Source organism: Glycine max, chromosome 7, assembly GCF_000004515.6.
Source record: "Glycine max cultivar Williams 82 chromosome 7, Glycine_max_v4.0, whole genome shotgun sequence".
In the NCBI taxonomy this organism is placed as follows: domain Eukaryota; kingdom Viridiplantae; phylum Streptophyta; class Magnoliopsida; order Fabales; family Fabaceae; genus Glycine; species Glycine max.
In genome coordinates, this window is record NC_038243.2 from 15,384,477 (window position 1) to 15,405,430 (window position 20,954).

Here is a 20,954-nt window from a genome sequence, read left to right on the forward strand (position 1 = left end):
ATAGATTAAGTTTAGTTGAAATTTTTTATATAGGTTTAGGTACCATAATTTAATAATTTTAGATTAGGAATCATTTTAGGTACCATAACGTATTAAGTTTAGATTAGCTTTAGTTTAAATTTTGTATATGGTAGATTACATTTAGTTTAAATATTTAATCATAGATTAGAAATAATTTTATGTATTGTAAATTATTAATTTAAAAATAGGTTTGAATTAAATTTTTTATATTATGTTAATTTTAATTTTAATTATTATTAGTTTCATATGTTATGTTTAAATTAGAATAGTTTTAGGTATTTTAAATTATTGATGTTGTATGTTAAATTATTTTACTCGTAATTATTTGAAGTCATTAATTTTGTATATGGTAGATTATATTTAGTTTAAATATTTGTTATGATAGATTAAGAATAATTGTATGTAATGTAAATTAGTAATTTTAAATTAGGTTAGAATTAAATTTTTTATATTACGTTAGTTTTAGTTATTATTAGTTTCATATGTTATGTTTAAGTTAAAATAGTTTTACGTATTTTAAATTAGTGATGTTGTATGTTAAATTATTTTACTCGTAATTATTTGAAGTCATTAATTTTGTATATGGTAGATTACATTTAGTTTAAATATTTGTTATGATAGATTAAGAATAATTTTATGTAGTGTAAATTAGTAATTTTAAATTAGGTTAGAATTAAATTTTTTATATTACGTTACTTTTAGTTATTATTATTAGTTTCATATGTTATGTTTAAATTAGAATAGTTTTATGTATTTTAAATTATTGATTTTGTATGTTAAATTATTTTACTCGTAATTATTTGAAGTCATTAATTTATATATTTAAATTTATATTTGTTTGTAATTTAATTTATTTATAGAATATATATGAATTAGGTTATTTATATAATATATTTTGTTATTGAAATTTAAAAAATATAATTTCTTATTTATTTTAATTAATTTTTTGTAAATATACTTAATTTGTTTATGTATAATTAATGTATAAATTTTATTGTCAATTAATTGTATTATATTTTATTTTGTAGGATCAATGACATCTTCGTCGTCATGCTCATCAAGTATACAAACTAGGTCTGATCCAATTGATTGTGACGTGTTGTGGATGCAACCCAAGCATGTTTTAGAACATGTTTGGACTGGGGAACCAGACAGAAAACTACACATCAGACGAGCAGTCCCGACGTATCAAGGTGAAGAACAAATACCAGAGGAAATTGTTCCTTTGCTTCGGCAATTTGGGTTTTATTGGATCATGGAGATGAGATATCTAAAGATAAATGCGGTCTTAATTAGTGATTATTAGGAGTCAGACCACAGGAAGGCGAAATTGAAGGCAGTGTCGTCAAATTAAGTTGGTTGGCTCACCATTTTTCTCACATGAATATTGATGAGGATAACGTTGAGCAATTACAAAGGTTTACCCGTGCGTGGATCCTTCGATTCATAGGAGGTGTCCTCTTTATTAACAAAAGTAGTAGCAGAGTTTCCTTAAGGTACCTACAATTTTTACGTGACTTTGAACAGTGCAGCACGTATGCGTGGGGACCTGCCGTGCTTGCGTATTTATATAGAAAGATGTATGTTAGCCACGACGAAAGTTTCGCATATGACTCATCCCAATCGCCATATTCAATTGCAATGACTTTTTGTTTCGCCAACCAAGCTTTTTTGTACGACACCTTGTATGCAAATTCACTGTTAATCCTTTCTTCAATCAAAGAAATTTTTATTGATGGATCTTCTTTGATCATGCCTGTCAATAACATAACAAAATTTAAATGATAATTAACAAAAAATGAACATAAAATACGTACCTACTACACAAGTGGCAATTAAATCTGAATCAAGTTTCTCGTGATCTTGTGTCATGGTCATATTCAGACATGTGTGTGGTCCACCCCATTGTGTGACTTTCCACGTATCTGTTTTTTTAGATAAAATTGCCCTCATATAGAAAGGGCAAGGACACTCTGCATTTTTATTCACGCAACAAACCACATACTTGTTCGTTTTGCTTTCAACAACTTTGAAACTTTGATGCACCTTCATAACATATTGTTTGACTGCATTTTTAACCGCATCTTTACTATCAAATTTCATGCCAACATATAATTCTTGGCCAACATTAAAGGTCGACGGCATCTCCAAACCGCAAATGTCCTCCTCATCAGGATAACTCCAGTTGATATTGTTATAATGTAAGGCATCATTCCAAATTGGATTTTCAATTCGTTGTGCACCTAACAGTTCAAAATAAAATAAAAAAACAAATAATACTTATTTAGCATTAAATACAATTGTCATCAAATAATAAATGTATTGTCTAATTTTTTTATACAACAAATTATACCTTCTGCTGGGTGAACAATTCTTACTGGTTGAGGAATGTTGATGACTTCATCGTTTGTATCAGATATACCGTCAACACTGTCATCTTTGTCTAAAGACTCTTCAACGTATGAGTTAGACACAAGATAATCATCATCATCATCATCGTCGTTTTCGTCAATATGTAAATTGCTCATATTTGTTACCGGTTGTGTCTCATCATTAGATAAATAATTTCCACATGATGTAAGCGAATTGGCAGAATGAAACATTGAACCACCAGCCACATCTTTTTCTATGTACAATTATAGAACTGACATTTGGTTTTGTTGTTTAAAACTTTCCAACATTGTTTCAATGTTTTCATCATCACAAATTTGCAAGGCAATATATTTTCCTGACACTAAAAATCTATAGCTAATAGCAGAAATAATTTCATTATTTTGTTACTTTACCTTATCTCCAATTTTTTTCTTCAAAGCATTGAAAATAATTCCACGTTTAATCTGAATCGCTTTTTTACTGCCTTCAAATATTACACCATCATTATCTTCATATACCTTTCCATTGAAATACAACACTGTTATAACCGAATTCATCGTGTACCTACAAAAACAATATTTTAACACGTCAAATAAATTACAAAATGGGTATCACAAAAAGTCATTACTGAAACTTCAAAATAAAACTTAATTTTAAAAAAAAATTAACTTCAAATCTATTTCACATTAAGACACTTTAAAAAAATTAACAATTTCAATGTAGTAATTTTAAACTAATCAAGATGTAATTAAAATTATTAACTTTAAATAAATTTCACATCAACACACTTAAATAGCACAAACGATTTTATAAAACTTTTAATCAAAACTAATAAAATATAATCACAAAAGATCTCATTATTGGAACTTCACATTCAATTTCTCTTTTAAAAAAATTTAATTAACTTCAAATTAATTTTATGGGACAAACTTATAAAAAATGAACAATTTCAACATAGTCATTTTTAACAGAAAATTTAATAATTCATTAACGAAGTTAGTAGTATAAATAATTAATCTTAACCATTAATAACTTTAAAATGGAAAAAGGTAATTACAAAATTACTACAAATATAATAAAATATTTGTAGTACGAGAAAAAACAAAGCATCAAATAACACTTTCGAGTTCAATGTTTCTAAATTTTTAACACACCAACAAACCAACCTAATCTAATTAAAAAAATACTACAACTTCATATTAAAAAAAAAAATCCTACTCAAAATACTTACTTCAAATAAATATCATCTATAAATTTTTTTAATTCAAAGTTCAAACGTTCATCAACACCAACCTAATTTAATTAAAAAAATAATACAAATTTCATATTCAAAATATTTTCTTCAAATAAACATCGTTACACAAGTTTTCTGTTTATTTTTGACATTTAAACACACACTAACAAGCCTTTTAAACATAAAAGCTAATATAATTTTTTTAAAATAAAATGCTTTATACCACAGAAATTTCCAAAGCTACCAAAATGCCAAAGCTAACAAAACCAAAACAAAATGTTCAAAGGGAAAGCGCTGAAGAAAAAACATAAAAGCTAATATAATTTTTTTAAAAAAAAATGCTTCATACCACAGAAATTTCCAAAGCCACCAAAATGCTAAAGCTACCAAAATGAAAGCAAAATGTTCAAAGGGAAAGCGCTGAAGAAAAAAAAAAAGCTAATATAATTTTTTTAAAAAAAATGCTTCATACCACAGAAATTTTCAAAGTCACCAAAATGCCAAAGCTACGAAAATGAAAGTAAAATATTCAAAGGGAAAACGCAGAACAAATGTACAAGACTCAGGTATTTAAACACCTTCAAACGCCATCACCATTGACGTTTTCATGCAAGTCGCAGGAACCAATGGCGCTTCCAAAATCGCAACCACCACTGGCGCTTCCCTATTGCAGGCCAATTTGCAACGCTGCAACCTAAACCTAGGGCTACGCGTTCACCAAGTCGCCACTACTGCTGGCGCTTCCAAAGCCACCTCAGCAAAAGGGAAAGCGCTGCTGGGAATGGTGCTTCCATGGCCACGTGGCTCGTCCCTGTCGAAGGCGCCATCAGCACTGGCGCCATGCATGGCCAGCTACATACAAAACAACACCCCCTGGGAAATACCTCCAAAACAGCCCTAGTTTGGGAAATTCTTTCTAAAAGAACCCCAAACAGGGAAATGTGCCCTATTTTGACAAGTCTTCCTTACAAGTTGCTCCTTCGAATTTGATGAATTTATAGACTTGATCAAGAGCTAGTCGTTATGGTAATCGTACGAGGTTGAATTCAATTTTTTAGATATTGAATGAGTTGTCTATGTTCTTGTAACAAGTCATTTTGCTCTGGTGATCCTTAAACAATGTGTTAGGATCACAGTGACAAATTCTTAGAATTTGGGGATTAGGGACCTCCCAAGAATAAAAGATGATTAATGGAGATAATATTTTATCGCTACCTCATACTCTTACATTTAGGATATATATATAGCATACATGGATGCTGAAAATAACAAAATACAAAAATGACAAATAACAAAATGTTAATGGCAAACAAGAATATTTAAAAAATTTGAGCCAACCAATACTACAGTGCCAACACAATATTCCTTCTAATAGAATTAGATATGGCTTCCTCAGACATAATCTTCTAGATGCTTTGGTGGAGTGATCTTCCTTTTGGGCCTTTTATTAATGTCCACAGTAGTATCCTATTGGGCCATGGTTCCTTTCCTATCATCCCCTATGCCATCTAAAAGCACCTTGTCCTCAAGGTGATAGTTAACTTTCAAACAATAAGCACCATTGCTACAACAAATGAAATGCAGGACAAGAAGGTTGTTAAATCCTATATATGAGAAACAAATATCTTCCACAAGTCAAGGTAAAGAAGCAACTCCTAGTTGTAGGATAGGGACATGTTCACCTAGTGCTTGTTGTGTCTTCTCAAATGCAAGCTTATCAAACAGAGGTGTTGCTTTGTGTTAGGGAAGACTTTTTTATGGCTACCACTATGTTTGTTACAATAAGTATGTGGTTATGAAACACCACTTCAGTCATGAAAGCCTCATTCTTAGTAATGACACCCTTGTCATTCATGATTCTATAAGTCTGAACAATTGTATCCTCAAGGGAATTATATAAGCTTCCAAGAATTCCAGCAATAGCTCCCAAGAGAAGTACTACAAATGTATCAACAACACTATATGTAATATTGGTTGAACTAACATCGTACATTATCAAACAACCTTTCCCAAATAGCACACGTCCATGTGGCACAAAACAGAATTGCAACTCTGAAAACAATAGCAATTGTTGTTGTGAAAAATGTCCTCCCAAGAACTGCACTTGGTTACTCTATTTGTGGAAAAATATCTTCAACTTGAATAATAATGGGTAAGTTGACCTCAAAGGCCATCTCTATTGAGTTGTGCAATAAGAATTTAGGAGAGACAAGATTTGTAGGTACGCCATTTTCAAATTTAGCATGATCGATAAGCATTGCAAGTCCTAGAAATCGGTCATCAAATTACCTTGAACAAACACTACAATATTCATTATTTCAACAAATTTCAAAAACTTTAAATTGTCAAATGGCCAAGAAGGGATAATATCATCAAATGTCTTCATATCCCATGGTCCATCTCTAAATCCAAAACAAGAAAACCAGTTGTCTTCATTAAAAGCATATGAAGCCTTCCTAGCAATAGAGATGAATTCTTCATAAGGATGATGAACACTTTCAACGTAAGGCAAACTTCTGTTGCCCTTCTGATGATCAATGGCAACAATGAGATTAAAAAATTGCATCTCAATAATTGCAAGTGTAGCATTAACAACATACAATGAACAATGATGGTCAACTAACATTAAGTACCTCTTATCCAACTTCCTTTTTGGATATGCAGAATCATGAAAATGCAGGATGATGTTGATGCATTTCATGTGGATTTGGTTGGGCATGTGCCAAAATTTTTCTCCTTATAGCACCAGAACAAAACCTCTTGTTAAAGGTGTGCATAGATGTCGCATTTGTTACCCAGCTTGTATCATCAAATAATTAGCATGCATCAACTACACAACCATCAAATAAGATGAAGTAGTCATCCAATTGTTTGAGGAACCACAAGGCACAAACATAAGAGTAGGGAGTTTCATCATTGCATAACAATTGAATGTCAATGTGGTTTTGCCGAAATGGTTCCATCTTGATATAATGGGCTTTGAGCTTTTTGGTGGAAGGGCAAAGATGAGTTAATTTCTTAGATAATGATGCTCATTCTAAAATTGGTTGTAAGGCACTAGGGATAGCAATAGGAAAAAAAATCTTCATTTCCAAAACTGTATGAGGCGCGCAACATAGATCAGAATCAGAGTCATCGAAAGAAAATAGAGCTACTTCTTCACGCCTTAGATTTTCACTTGTGCAACTTGAATCTTCTTCATTTCACTTTGGTTTCTCAGAGCATTTATATCGGTGCCAATATCATTTCCAAGTATAGCATGACTTGAAGTTGGTGATGATGAATGAAGAGTTTCCACGGTACTGAACATGCTTAGCAATCGGTTCCAGGTGCTCCCAAAATCAATCTCATAGTATAGAGCTAGATATACATAAGAGAAATGTGGGTTTGTAGAAGAAAAGGTAGGAAAATGTTGACTAGTTTCGAGATAGGCCATTTTTTGAAGAAGTTCATCAATTTTTGTGGTCATGGTGTTTTGAGTGGCGATGATGGTGAATTGATTGGAGGTGAGTTTCGTTATAACCTCTTCGATGCGGTTCATATTGGACTTGGAACGAGTAGAATCAGTTATAGAGCACACGCACACACGCACACACACATAACATAGATGCTGACAATAACAAAATGTAGAAAATGACAAATAACAAAATTTGAATGGTAGACAATAATATTCTTAAAATCTGAGCCAACCAATACTACAGTGCCAACACAACATTCCTCCTGACATAATTGGTTAGGTCTTCCTCAGACATAATCTTCTAGATGCTTTGGTGGAGTGATTTTCCATTTGGGCCTTTTATTAATGTCCACAATAGTATCTTATTGGCTCATGGTTCTTTTCCTATCACCATGTGTAGCTTTTAATACATATCCTTTGACTCAAGTTATTAGCATCATCATTTTTATAATCATACACAACTCTGACATACACTTTGACCGGTAAAACAAGACTACCTTTTCAACTTCTGAATAATTCTCCTTCTAGCAATATTGCTTTTGATTGCAGAATCTATATAATGAAAATTTTCCTCTGCAAGTATATACTTCACACATATGTTATCTTCATGAATATGTCATATCGTAATAAAGTACACTCAAAATAATCATTAATAACTAAGTTCAATCACTTTATTTGTTTCTAGTAGTTTATCATCATTAAAATATTAGTTTTTGGAAGAATTTTGTCTTAACACCATCATCGTATTTGAGACATTATAATGGAAGGTTGTTGGAATTGTATTGCTTGTTACTGTTTTTCTTGTTACCGTTTTTATTCAATATTGGATTGCTAGATATCATAAAATATTGCACGAGGAAATTGAGGATACCATGATAGAAGCTCAAAGCAATTGTTATTTGACAAATCCTAAATATAATTGGAGCTTAGACAATAGAGTTGAATTGCACTATTTTCATGGATTTGGAAGATGATGGTTTTGCACTACATTAAGATTTTCATTTGGTTTATATTGAATAAGTCTTTACCAACCATTGATAAACCAGACAAGAAAACATATTTTAAAAAATAAATTAAAAATGCATGAAATCTGAAAAAGGTGAAAGCAAATTCCCACGGTTTAAACCGTCGGAAATTGTTTTATGTGCTTTACAAAATTTAACATGGCAATTTTTGACGATTTTCTACTGCAGAAAAAACTAACCAGTAAAAAATATAATAAAATTACCATCACATTATCCACTAAGTGCACAAATGGACGACAAGGACTTTAGGGCTAAAATATAAAATTTGAAAAAATTTATAGACTAAACATAGTTAAATCAACTATAATAACAAATAATCTAGCATTAGATTTAGAGCACGTTGAACAACAAACAAATAAACATCTTCATTGTGTTGACTCGGACTACTTGAATTCACTCCTGCAGTGTCCCTCTCTCCATTCATTCTCCTCCGACAACAACGCAATGCCTTCATCGTCTTCGTCTTCTTCTTCTTCTTCCGCTCTAACCGTTCCCAATTTGCATCTTCGCGCCCTCAGAATTTGGTCCTCCAAGTACTACGCAATCGCCGCATTCATCTTCCTCGTCCTCTTCTCTCTCCTTCTCTTCTCCCACTTGGATTCACGTTCCCGTTACTCCAACCTCATTCCGTTAACCCTCCTCCGCAACGCCAACCAAACGCTTGCGCGTATGTTCCATTCCAAACACACCCACGCGCCTCCATCCTTTTTTCTTTTTGACTGAATCCTCATTTTCCCGTATGTGCAGTATGCTTGGACGGGAGCGCCCCTGGTTACCATTTCCGAAGCCGGTTCGGATCCGGATCCCGCAATTGGCTGATCCACATTGGGGTTTCTGGCTCCCTTGTTGTTAAAAATGAGTTTGGTTTCTAAAATGGAGAAATGCTAGTAACACACTCTCCAATACTTGAAATTATTACGTAGTCCCAAACTTCCATTTCCATAGTCCCAGATAATCTCTATGTAACTCTGTAACTCATAATTGAGTTTTATTAACTATCTCTTGTAAATTTGAAAGACACATAGAAATTAGCTGGAACTATAGACACGCGTAATAATTTCTCTTTCTACTAATAGGGTATAGTTCAGTTGGTTGGATGGGGGTGAGTTTTTGTAAATTCCTTATACCTGTCTTTCATTCCTATAAATATTAAAAAAACAAACTCTTTCTGACATACTCTTTTAAACACATTCTTTATTATCGAGGATTGAAATCTATTGAAAATCATAAGATTTTGCAATTCTCACTTCTTATTTAATAAGTTTAGCTCGTAATTTTATAGATTCCAATTCCAATGAATTTTATAGGTTGTGTTCCTCTCGAAAATATTATTGACCTGGTTTCGATTGTGTGTGCAGGGAGGAAGGTGGTGCAATTCGATACTTTCATGTCATCAGTGAAAATTCACTCATTTGGGGTCTTCCAATCATATGGAGAAGCTTATTCCTTTTTCAGGAATATTGAGCTCTGACCCTGCTCAGAACACTGGTAAGTTCTCTGTAAATGACTGTAACATGCTTATATATCATGGTTTTAACTTTTAAATCCCATTATTGCGGTTGCATCTGTGTGAGTTTTTGAGCTATATCAAGGTTTTTGAGGTCCCTGCCACTGTTGCAACTTGCAATTTAAACCCCTTGGCTTATCCACTGTAAACATAACACTTAACTGCCTCTATCACACCCTACCTTGATAGTTGATGCTAGTCAGCAATATCTTGCTATCTTTCTCTCTTTGTTTACCCCATTGTTGTAGGAATTTGTGGTTTTTTGTTTTAAGAGTTTAAATTAAATGCACCATTTTGTAAGACATTTTTCTACTATCATCCAATCATGTGCTGCTATGTTGTCATGATTGAATGATACGGTGACAATGTTTTACATTGACCTAGTAACTTGTCATTATTCTTGTTTTGGTATTATGGGTTCTGTGGATTATATCATTAGAGAAATTGTAGAATAGATTACTACTGTTGTAATATTGATGATTGATTGTTTTGGTGACATTTTCCCCCAAACCTGCATAATTACATACCCAACACCATTGGATTTGCATATCTGGCAGTTGTGTGGTTTGTGCTGGTGTAGGATGTGTGAATGTATGTAGGTAAATATAGATAGACAGTCAGTTATATTGAATAAGTGATGTTACTTCATATGATGTGTCAAACTTATTCAAATTTCTTTAACTGGAACAAGGTGAAGATACACTACTGTGGCGGCGCATCTTTTGCCGGTCATCCAGAGAGTGAGGTTAGGATTGATTTTATGTTTGGCACTGGTGGTTGTTCATAACTTTTACTCATTTGGGTTTATGTTGATGTATTTTTTTAAAATTATTTTATATAGCAGAGAGGAAGTGGGTTGTTCTTCAGAGGCTAGGTCATATGGAAAACTATTATGGATGAACTCTTATCAACTGGCCTGTCTAAAGCAAAGCAGGTTATACTTTTACCACAATGACAATCTAAGATATCTTTTAAAATTTTCTGAGATTGTTACAAACAAATAATAATAATAATGCTTATCAACATGGATACAATAATATCTGGCTGTCAGTCCTCTGCTCAATTTTATCACTTGCACTGTAAACATTAAAGGTATGGATCAGTTTGGCGGATATTACGTTTGTTGCGCACTTATTATCCTCAGCTGATGCATGTGAAACAATGAAAGACATTATGAAATTATTCTGATTGAACTGGATCAGAAATAGATGAAGAAAACTAGAAAAATATAAAGATTTTATCATTTGAATTCTGTTCTCAAGACCTCAATCAGAGATCTCACAGGACAGAGATAGAAGAGTGACAATGTACAAAAAGAACTCTACATCCAGGAAGTCCTTCCTCTCCTCGCCTTTCTTGATAATCATCCAAAAAGATTATTTTTTTTGTCCTCCGTGTGTCTCTTATTTTTGAAGTCTTTTCAACTAACTAACAGTAATTGACAGCACAAATAATCATTTTTACATCTTATTGCCAACACAACAACATTAACTAACTACCTTAATTCCCTGCACTCTAATAGAACTGGATCAGATACTACCTAGACTTTTGAGAGGTCTGGACTCTCCATCCACAATTTTCCCAAACAATTCTGATGCCCCTCTTGGAGTTTCCCTGCCTTTTATAACAATCTTCACCCTAGTTTGTTAACTAACCTCTGTAGTCATTACTTAGTTGGCTAACCAACTGTAACATTTTGTCACAGCTCACAAGGAAAATTGCTTTTAAGGCATGAATTCTATTTGGCCTAGCCTATTCCTTTTCCTATAAACTTCCTTAATCAGAGGTTGATTATCACACTCCTTTGTATTTTTTCTAGTTACATCCTTTTAATTGAGGGTCTGCTATCATAATCTTTCTATTAGTTTATAATCAAAGAACTTCTCTTTACTTTGATTATTTCTTGATTTGGTTAACACAAGAAAGTAGTGTCCTTTATTGTAAATGAACTTGAGCAATAAGCATAGATGGTAGTGTGAAAGATTAAATCTGAGCTTATGGATTTGAACAAGTGCAGTTTCAGGTGTGAAAGGAATTTCTGCATTTTTAGTTCTTTTGTCTTCTTTTGACATTAGTTGAATTCTAAATGGCCAGATATATGTCACTCCAGACACTAGATTATATGCTATTGAAATAATGCACTGTTTATGTATTATGATGCATTAGCCTTGATGTAAAACTTGTTAGCATTTGATGATTGATAAGGCTACTTTTGTAGGCTTTGCTTTCAGGATGCTCTGCTGGAGGATTGGCAACTCTTATACACTGATAATTTCCGACAAGTACTTCCAAAGGAAGCAACTGTCGAGTGTCTTGCCGATGCAGGATTCTTCCTAGATGAGTAGGTTTCTCTCAACATATCTATTGAAAATAAGAAAATATCCTGCATTTATTATATAGAAATTTTATAGGGATATATTATCTAATTTAGAGGAAACTGAATATCCTCTCATTTTGTGTAATTAATATAATTAGCCTATATAAATCAGCTCCATGCACATGATTTCGGTCCATTCCCTTTTTTAACATGTAATCCAGAGTCTGACAGAGGCATTTCGAAAACCGTGAGGACCCACTGTCCCCGGTGGCAAAATTTTGATAAGTTTTCTGGCCACTGCTGGCCCCCGTCACTCCTCCGGAAACCTTTCCAGTAGCCAACCCCGTGGTTAGGATCACCGTCTGCCAATTTACACAAACCAGTTGACGACACATTAAAAAGCTCACACACATGCGTTTTCTCAGGCGTGACAAGCAACTTCTCCCTGTACCAGTTCAGGCCGTCCTTTAAACTGTAAAATGTAAACTGAAAGTTACCAAAAGTCCTTTTATTTTATTACACAATGGGTCATCATAGGATGATGTTGCTTGACAAAAAAAGTTGTGACTAGTAATTGACTTGAGTTTCATTATCTGCTACTGGATTTGAAAAACCATGCATTTGGTGCATTCACTTCTGATTTGTACCTGTACATGGCTTGTTCACCATCTCTCATGTTATGTGTTACTAAGTAAAATAATTAGTATAATCTTTATTCTATAAATTTCAAGAAGGATGTTAGTGGAAACAGTACAATAAGATCTTTCTATCATGATGTTGTCCAGCTTCAGGTAATGTTGTGCTTGCTTATATATTTATAACAATATTTCTTTAATGAACTACAATTATACTTCTCTGTTAAGTTTATTACTGTAAGTAAAAAAAAGTACAATGTGATTTTTTCAGTTAATTATATAATATTCGCATATCTTGTTGTTAGGGTCTTGCAAAAAGTTTGCACAAAGATTGCATTGCTAAAATGGAACCATATAAGGCAGGTTTTTTAGTTTCTCAAATCTCGCTGCCTCACCCTTTGATATAATTTGTAACTGTAAAATTTGGTTAGTTGGTTCGTATATTTCCACTAAAGAACAACCAACTGTGTATTTGTAATGCAGTGTCTCTTTCCATCAGAAATTGTTAAAAACATAAAGACTCCACTGTTCCTTGTTCATCCAGCTTATGATTTCTGGCAGGTAAGCTCCCTTAGTATGCATGTTTCATTGTCATAAAACATTTTTTGTCTAATTTTTCTGTGACAGATATTTGATGCAAATTAAAATGTATTTAGATACGCAATATTTTGGTGCCTCAAGGATCCGATCCTGATGGTCACTGGCAAAGGTACAGACTGAACATTCGCAATTGTAATGCTAACATGATTGATAAACTTGAAAGTAAGTAAACACTATAGCTACCAAATAGTTTCTGGATATGTTGTTGTACTCTTGGTTTGTTAACTTCTGTAAGCCTTCAATTGGATTAGATTTGGAATACTGCAGATATTGATTAATGATGATCTAACCTGGAACCTAAATGTAGTAGCCACGCTGAGGCATGGGATAACTTGGGAAATTATCATTGTTTGGTTACGGTGGCTCTTTGCTGAAGGCTGTGAATGAATTCCAACAATGAAAGGAGATTGGAATGTTTATAGATTCCTGCTTTGTCCATTGCCTGAGATGGATGTGACCTGGCATTCACCCAACTCTCCTAAAACAAATGATAAGGTAACCATAGTTTTGGCACCTAACATAAGTTGTGTAGATAGTATAAGTTATATAAATAGTTAAATACTCAAGACATAGAATTCACCCAACTGTCCTAAAATAAACGATAAGGTAACCATAGTTTTGGCACTTCACATAAAGTTGGTAAATCATAATATTATTGCATTAGAAAGAATTGTGAATAGAAATAAGAAGCACTTTAGAGTGCGTTTGGATAGAGAATTTTAACCGAGGAAAGTAATTTATTAGAGAATTTAAATTTCTGTTATTTAGAATTCATTGTTTGGATGCTTTTTATGAAGAATTTAAAATTTTGGAATTTTAAAACAGAATTTTAAACAACTAAAAATCTGGAATTTCAATTTCCTTCTAAAACGTGAGAAATTGAAATTCTCTTCTTACAATCTTCTTCAAGAAACACCGTCTGAGCTCCTAAAATATCGATCGGGTATGAGCATAGAGGAACACACGTATAGTTAGTACACCAATCATATTTTCTCTTTTTTTTTTCATTCATTTTTTTCATCCTCATAATTTTAATTTTTTTTATCCAAACACAAAATTTTGAAAATAAAAGAATTTCAATTGAAGTATTTGAACTTCTTAGAATTTAAAATTTCTCAAAATTTTAAATTTCTCCATCCAAACACACTCGGGTAATTATGTTTCCATTTATAAACACTATAAAGCCATTAATATTATGATTATGACCTAGGTAGTTAAAAGCGTTGTGTTAGCATAGAATAGCAAAATGCGGTAGCGTTTTTTGACCATGTGTGACTTGATAATTGGGTGTGGCATGAGTTTGTGAAGTGGTGGGTGTGACCACTATTTGTGACGAGTTTGTAGTAGTTGCGCGCATACGTAGACACATTTGCAGCATTAGAGAAGAAAATCAAATTCGTCTCTTATTTGCAGCCAGATCACAACAATTGTGCACATACACAGGTGCAATTGCAACATCAAGGAAGAAAATGGAATTCGTCCCTTTTAACACCATTTTGGGTTTCTGTGTTTTTTAATTTTTTAATTTTTTAAAGTTTTTCAATTGAATAACTAGAGCTATGAGACACTAAATAGGGGTGAAGGGGGATTTGGTGCATGCCAAAAAGTCCCACTTGAAATCAAACTCAAAATCAAGGAAGCTTCTGAGAAAAATAAGGTTGTAAATGATGTAGCAGTTGGGCTGGAAAAAGGTGATGATGATGAGGTAGAAGCATTGGAAGAAATTTACTACGTAAGGGTTGGAAAAAGATTTGCTTCAACAGATTCTAACCTTGCTCCTGCTGCCAAGAGAAATAATGTGAAAGACCATATGGATTTGCATATGCTTAAAAGTTCAGAAGCATCAAACAAACTCACAATGGCTAAAAGGAAACAAACATACGGTATGCTTGTGTTAAAGAAGAAAGGGCTAGAACCATTCCTATAGGAAATTCCTATAGAAGAATACAAGATTGCTTCTTTAATACAAGTATCTTGTATGCTGTTTTTCTTTTAGCCATTGCACCTGTGAGTTTATTTGATGCTTCTGGACTTTTAAGTGTATGCAAATCCATATGATCATTCCCTGTATCTCCCTTGACAGCAAATGCAACGGTAGAACCTGCTGCTGCAGGTCTTTTTCCAGCCCTTATATTGTTAGTTTCTTCCAATGCTTCTACCTCATCATCATCTTTTTCCACCCCAAATGCCGCATTATTTACAACCTTCTTCTTCTCATAAGCTTCCTTGATTTTGAGCTCGATTTCAAGTGAGATTTTTTTGGCAAACACCAACATCTCCCTTCATCCCCATTTGGTGTCTCTTGGCTCTAGTTATTCCACCCATTGTAGTCTTCAAACAAAAATCACAAATGACAGCCTTTTTATTGTTTATGTCCTTTAGGGAATTCCATTCCCAAACGATATCAAGGTTGTCACCTATATAGGCTGAACCGGTTGATGAAGCAATGCTTCCAAGAATTGGTTGTTCACTTGGTGGTTGAGATGGTGCCATGGTAAAAAGAAATAAGAGATCATAGAGAAAAAGTAAAGAGCTGAAAATAATGTTGAGAAGAAATAGGAGAAGAATGGTTAAATTGAGAGGGGAGGGGCACAATTGAAAAGGTTTAAAAGATTAAAAAACAAACAGAACTCTGGAACAATGTGAAAAGGGATTAATTCCATTTTCTTCGATTTTGCAATTGTGCCTGCATATGAGCAACTAGTGTGAACTCGCAACTAATAGTTTCTACACCCATCATGTTTGCAAAACTGTGTCACACCCAGTTATCGCGTCACACATGGTCAAAAAAAGGCTATTGCATTCTGCTAACACAACACTTTTAACTACCTAGTTTAAAATACAATAATACACCATATTATCTACTTTTCTCATAACTGCTTCCAGTTGCCTTCTTTACATATGTCCAAATCACTTCCACTGTTTTTTTATCGTCTTCTCGATAGGTGTCACACCAATATCTCCTCGTATACACTAATTTTGTATCATGTTCTTTCTTGTGTGGTCACACATACATCTTAACATTCTCATTTGTGTGTGTGTGTGTGTTGTGGGTGTAGGTGTATTCCCTTTTAAGTCATCAAGATTTGATCGAGTGGGTGGCTTCTTATCTTGGTTATTGGGGGTTGGGGTGGGGTCTTGCTTGGTTTGGGTTGGAACCATGGTTGGGGTTGTAGTGCAGTAGGTGGATTCAGTTGGACAGGTGGAGGTGTTTGATATGGTGTGTTTGGGTTGTAGGGTTGAGGGTAAGGAGTTCATGCGACAGTTGTGATGTACGAGACACGGTAAGTAGGGAATATTTATCGAGGATAATTGGGCCTGTAGTGGGGTTTTCATTGAGGGACCATTCTTTGTTAATAAGCTACATAGTTAATCTCCCTTTCTTCTTCATCAACTTCAATGGATATTTACGGTTAACACTCCTGCCAGAACTGTAGGTCATTTTCACACTCATGCCTGTTTGTACCTTTTTCCCACGATAATGATGTCTGAGAATTTTGATGAAATGCTTTTGATCATTTCTTTTTCATATAGGGGAGGCTTTACCTAGGTAGCTACCTTCCTTAGCCTTAGAGCCTACTATTTGAACATTTGTCTATCCTTCTATAGTTCTCTGTCATATTTGTCATCCTTGAGTTGCAGGAACTTAATTCTTGGACACATGATGCTAATTTTTCTCTGAATCATGGTGTCCATCACCTCCATTGGTTTGTCAATGTACTGATATTTAAAGTACCAAACTTAATTGGGTACTCGTGGAATAGCTTCTTTATCCACATCTGTCCATTAGAATACGAAGATCCTTACTCATTCAATACTAGATTTGGTGTCGATGTAGCAACTCTAGCTAATTTAGCAATATGCTTGGGCCATACAATGCATTACTTCTTGATAACAAATTAACATTACCACATATAATCCATTGTGGTTGATCCACTGTTGTTGCCTTGCCTCTGAAGCAGACCATTGCTGAATCCGTTGGTGATTGGTACTTTGACCGAGAAGCAGTAAAGCGCATTTACTGCTCTTCTTTTCCTTGCAGCCCCACTTGCCACAATATGAATTTCACCTGAATATAAAAATAAAGCTATGAGCCCCATTTTTTATTGCAACTTTTATCTCGGATCTTCCTTGGTCGAAGTTCATGAAGGAATATCCTCTCATTTATGTCCGTTGCATGAATTTTGCTTCAATTGATTGAGTTAGAATTAGAGAATATGCTGGGGAGATCATCTTATTCACTTGTATGACATGGGTTCTACAGTCTATAGATAGTAAGAGGCTAAGATCCATGCAGCACGAAGTGTCCCCTTGATCAAGTGATTCAATTGTTATATAACTAACTGTATAATTGATTTGTTAGTTTCTTCTTAAGTTTGTAAAAAAAATTATTGATCCCTGATGCAGCACGCTCGATTTTTGTGAATTACAATATTGATGCTCTATTAGCAACTACAAAATCTCCCAATAAATGCAACCGTAATGAAAAGGGCATGTTGTGCCAGTAGCTTTTCTTTCAATAAATATTTAGTTTGACAGAATAGTTCCTTAAAAATGAAAGAATACAAATTTAATTTCAGGATGCACAAAACGTTCGACAAATTAGTCGTAACACATTAATCTTTAAAAAATAAACTTATTATCAAATTAATCATTCAACTATACACCTTAATGATAAATTATTCTCACAAACAAGACTAATTTGATTTTTTAAAGACTAAATTTGTGACGGCATCAACCATGGCTGTTTTCCAAAAAAAAGAGCATAACTGAGATTGACTTCAGAGTTCAGTTCACACTTCGTTTTGTTGTTGCCAGTTGGTATTTGCCAAATGCTCCACTCCATACTCTCACGCCCTCCCCGGCGCAAACTCCACCCATTCTCCACCGCGGCCGCTGCCGCCATCACCGCCAACAGCGTCCCCGCCGCCGCCGCCCTCCCCTCTTCGTCCTTCAGAATTCAGCCCCCAATCTACCCCTGGCCCCGCCGCCTCACCCCCCACAACCTGGCCTCCCTCATCTCTCGCCAGCACGACCCCGACCTCTCCCTCCAAATCTTTCACCACGCCCACCCCTCCCTCTCCCACGCGCCCCAGCCCCTCCACGCGCTCTTCCTCAAACTCTCACGCGCCCGTCGCTTCTACCACCTCGAATCCCTCCTCACGCACCTCCCCAACCCCCCGCCGGAGCCCCCTCTCACCACCCTTATCCGCGCCTACGGCCTCGCCGGAAAACCCCTCTCCGCCCTCCGCATCTTCCTCAAATTCCAACCCCTCGGCGTCAGGTCCCTCAACGCTCTCCTCAACGCGCTCGTCCAGAACAAACGACACCGTTTGGCGCATTCCGTGTTTAAAAGTTCCACCGAGAAATTCAGGCTTGTGCCGAACGTTGTTAGCTGCAACATTCTGCTCAAGGCGCTGTGTAAGAGGAACGAGGTTGATGTCGCTGTTAGGGTTTTGGATGAAATGAGTTTGATGGGTTTGGTTCCCAATGTGGTTAGTTACAGCACTGTGTTGGGTGGGTTTGTGTTTAAGGGTGATATGGAGAGTGCTATGAGGGTTTTTGGTGAGATTTTGGATAAAGGGTGGATGCCTGATGTAACCTCTTACACTGTTTTGATGAGTGGGTTTTGTAGATTGGGGAAGTTGGTGGATGCAATTAGGATGATGGATTTGATGGAAGAGAATAGGGTTCAACCTAGTGAGGTTACTTATGGTGTTATGATTGAGGCTTATTGTAAAGGGAGGAAGCCAGGGGAGGCGGTGAATTTGCTCGAGGATATGGTTGAGAAGGGGCTTGTGCCGAGTTCAGTGTTGTGTTGTAAGGTGGTTGATTTGTTGTGTGAGGAGGGGAGTGTGGAGAGGGCTTGCGAGGTGTGGAGGGGGGTGGTGAGGAAGGGGTGGAGGGTCGGTGGCGCGGTGGTGAGTACGATCGTGCATTGGCTTTGCAAGGAGGGGAAGGTGGTGGAGGCGAGGGGCGTGTTGGATGAGCTGGAGAAAGGGGAGGTTGCGAGTTTGATGACGTATAACACGCTGATTGCGGGGATGTGCGAGAGAGGACAGCTTTGCGAGGCGGGGAGGCTGTGGGATGAGATGGTGGAGAAGGGCCGTGTTCCGAATGCTTTTACTTATAATGTGTTGATGAAAGGGTTTTGTAAGGTTGGGGATGTGAAGGAGGCTATCAGGGTGCTGGAGGAGATGGTGGAGAGTGGATGCTTGCCTAACAAGTCGACATTCTCAATATTGGTTGATGGGATTTCTCTTTCAGGAGGAAAGAAAGAGGAAATTGACAAGGTAGTTTTGTTGGCCATGACGACTGGAGTTGACGGTGAATGGTGGGATCTTTTCTTAAAACTTGTTGTGGGTAATTTAGATGGCAATGCTTCTGAGCTTGATAGGATATTAACAGAGAATGCGGTGTGATGATGGAAATTCTTTGGGATATGCTGTCGTGTCTGATCTTTGGAAGGTCCGAAGGTGATGACAAAAGGGGATTGAATGCTGGGCACTGTTTATCCAATGTAAAGTCATTCTTATATGTTGTATACTCTCCAGTTAGTAAACTTGAAAGTGTTAATCAATTGATCAGGGACCATTTTCTTACTGGAATTTTGTGCACAATTTGTCTGATTATAATGGCAGACCATTATAGCTGCACATTGACACCAAGTTTGTTACAAAGTTTAATTGTAACTTATGGAAGGTTGACTATGATAACATGGTGACATGAGTGAGTAATCTGTCGTTATTTCAATTACTTCTGTCTATTTCCGAATTGTGGCATTCGTATTTTCAATCTCTAATTCATCTGTTTGCATTGAATTGCAGGTTATTTCTTTTGTAGTCTGCCCAAGACTGGAAATGGATGACTAAACAAAGGGAATTGATGAATGTTTTGGTATGTTGCATTACATGATTTCTTTTGTGACATGCTTAAAGAATGATATGGGTTTGGGAAATTGAGCCTGAGTTGTTTAATAACTTGATTTTACAGGTTCCAAATGTTTGACAAGTTTCATTCCATTACTGCTTGTTGAGTGAGTCTGTGTTCTGTTTGAAGTTGTACTAGTGAAAGATATTCAAATCATTGGATGGTTCAACTCTAGAACTGTTTGTATTTTCCATTTCCAAAAATGTATGTAAAAATGAGTCGCCTCTTAGTTGGTTTCCTAGTAAGTTGCAGCTATGATAGGCCACTGTGAGGCTGTGAGCTAGACTTTCTTGTTGATGCTATTCTTGGCTTGCTTGTAAACCTGTTGGAGAATGATGGCAATTACAAGTGATTCAAATGGTTTCTGGACTGGCAGTTGGTAGTGTTACACTAGCATTAGGAATGATGTAAATATAGGTAATAGAAAAGTGACACCAGAAGAAAAATGTTAGTATTCTTTATTTCTTTTCTCATGCTGCCCTATGGTTTAGCCTATCATCGAGTGCTTTTGCCTGAATATGTAATACAGTTGCTCTGTTGTAGCTGTGACTTGCAAATATTTTGTCAAGTCCAGGTCTTTCTTTACATTAATTTGATGATCCTCATGGAAAAAGCTTTTTAGAAGTAAGCTTATTTGTAAAGTGCTTTTTTTTTATCGGTAGGAATTGAAGACATACCCAAGGGTTTATAATAACCTATGCAATGTCCTCAATAAGTAGGAATGTATCCACCCTCAAATTTTATTTGTTTTACTTTACGTTATATTTAAAATTAAATGTTCTATATAATGCTTGTATATTGTTATAGTACTCCAGTATTTAAATCAAGGCGACATTGTTACTAATAAATAATCTC

At 35.2% G+C, this 20,954-nt stretch overlaps 1 protein-coding gene and 1 long non-coding RNA gene across 11 annotated transcripts; both read left to right on the forward strand.

Annotated features, from left to right (window-relative positions):
* The first annotated feature begins 8,440 nt into the window (after positions 1-8,440).
* On the forward strand, positions 8,441-12,932 carry LOC113002183 (uncharacterized). Of its 3 annotated transcripts, XR_003267695.2 has the most exons (7): positions 8,441-8,777; positions 8,858-9,212; positions 9,469-9,598; positions 10,309-10,362; positions 10,462-10,551; positions 11,836-11,958; positions 12,875-12,932. It is a non-coding gene; the product is annotated as an uncharacterized lncRNA (long non-coding RNA). The 3 variants fall into 3 exon arrangements; XR_003267694.2 differs by having other exon boundaries at positions 8,858-9,598; positions 10,459-10,551; XR_003267693.2 differs by having other exon boundaries at positions 8,858-9,598.
* Positions 12,933-13,050: 118 nt separating this feature from the next.
* On the forward strand, positions 13,051-20,727 carry LOC100803526 (pentatricopeptide repeat-containing protein At5g16420, mitochondrial). Of its 8 annotated transcripts, none has more exons than XM_041017032.1 (6): positions 13,051-13,130; positions 13,226-13,664; positions 16,229-19,689; positions 19,811-19,898; positions 19,997-20,066; positions 20,163-20,727. In XM_041017032.1, the coding sequence occupies exon 3, from the start codon at positions 18,002-18,004 to the stop codon at positions 19,589-19,591; it is 1,590 nt and encodes a 529-aa protein (XP_040872966.1). In that variant the 5' UTR covers positions 13,051-13,130; positions 13,226-13,664; positions 16,229-18,001; the 3' UTR covers positions 19,592-19,689; positions 19,811-19,898; positions 19,997-20,066; positions 20,163-20,727. The 8 variants fall into 8 exon arrangements, with proteins under 8 accessions (XP_040872966.1, XP_025985016.1, XP_025985014.1 ...); XM_026129231.2 differs by having other exon boundaries at positions 13,226-13,331; positions 13,421-13,664; positions 16,229-19,898; XM_026129229.2 differs by having other exon boundaries at positions 13,226-13,331; positions 13,437-13,664; positions 16,229-19,898.
* The last annotated feature ends 227 nt before the right edge of the window (positions 20,728-20,954 follow it).

Coding starts and splice junctions, on each gene's coding strand:
- LOC100803526 (XM_041017032.1), top strand. CDS start 18,002: ATGCTCCACTCCATACTCTCACGCCCTCCCCGGCGCAAACTCCACCCA.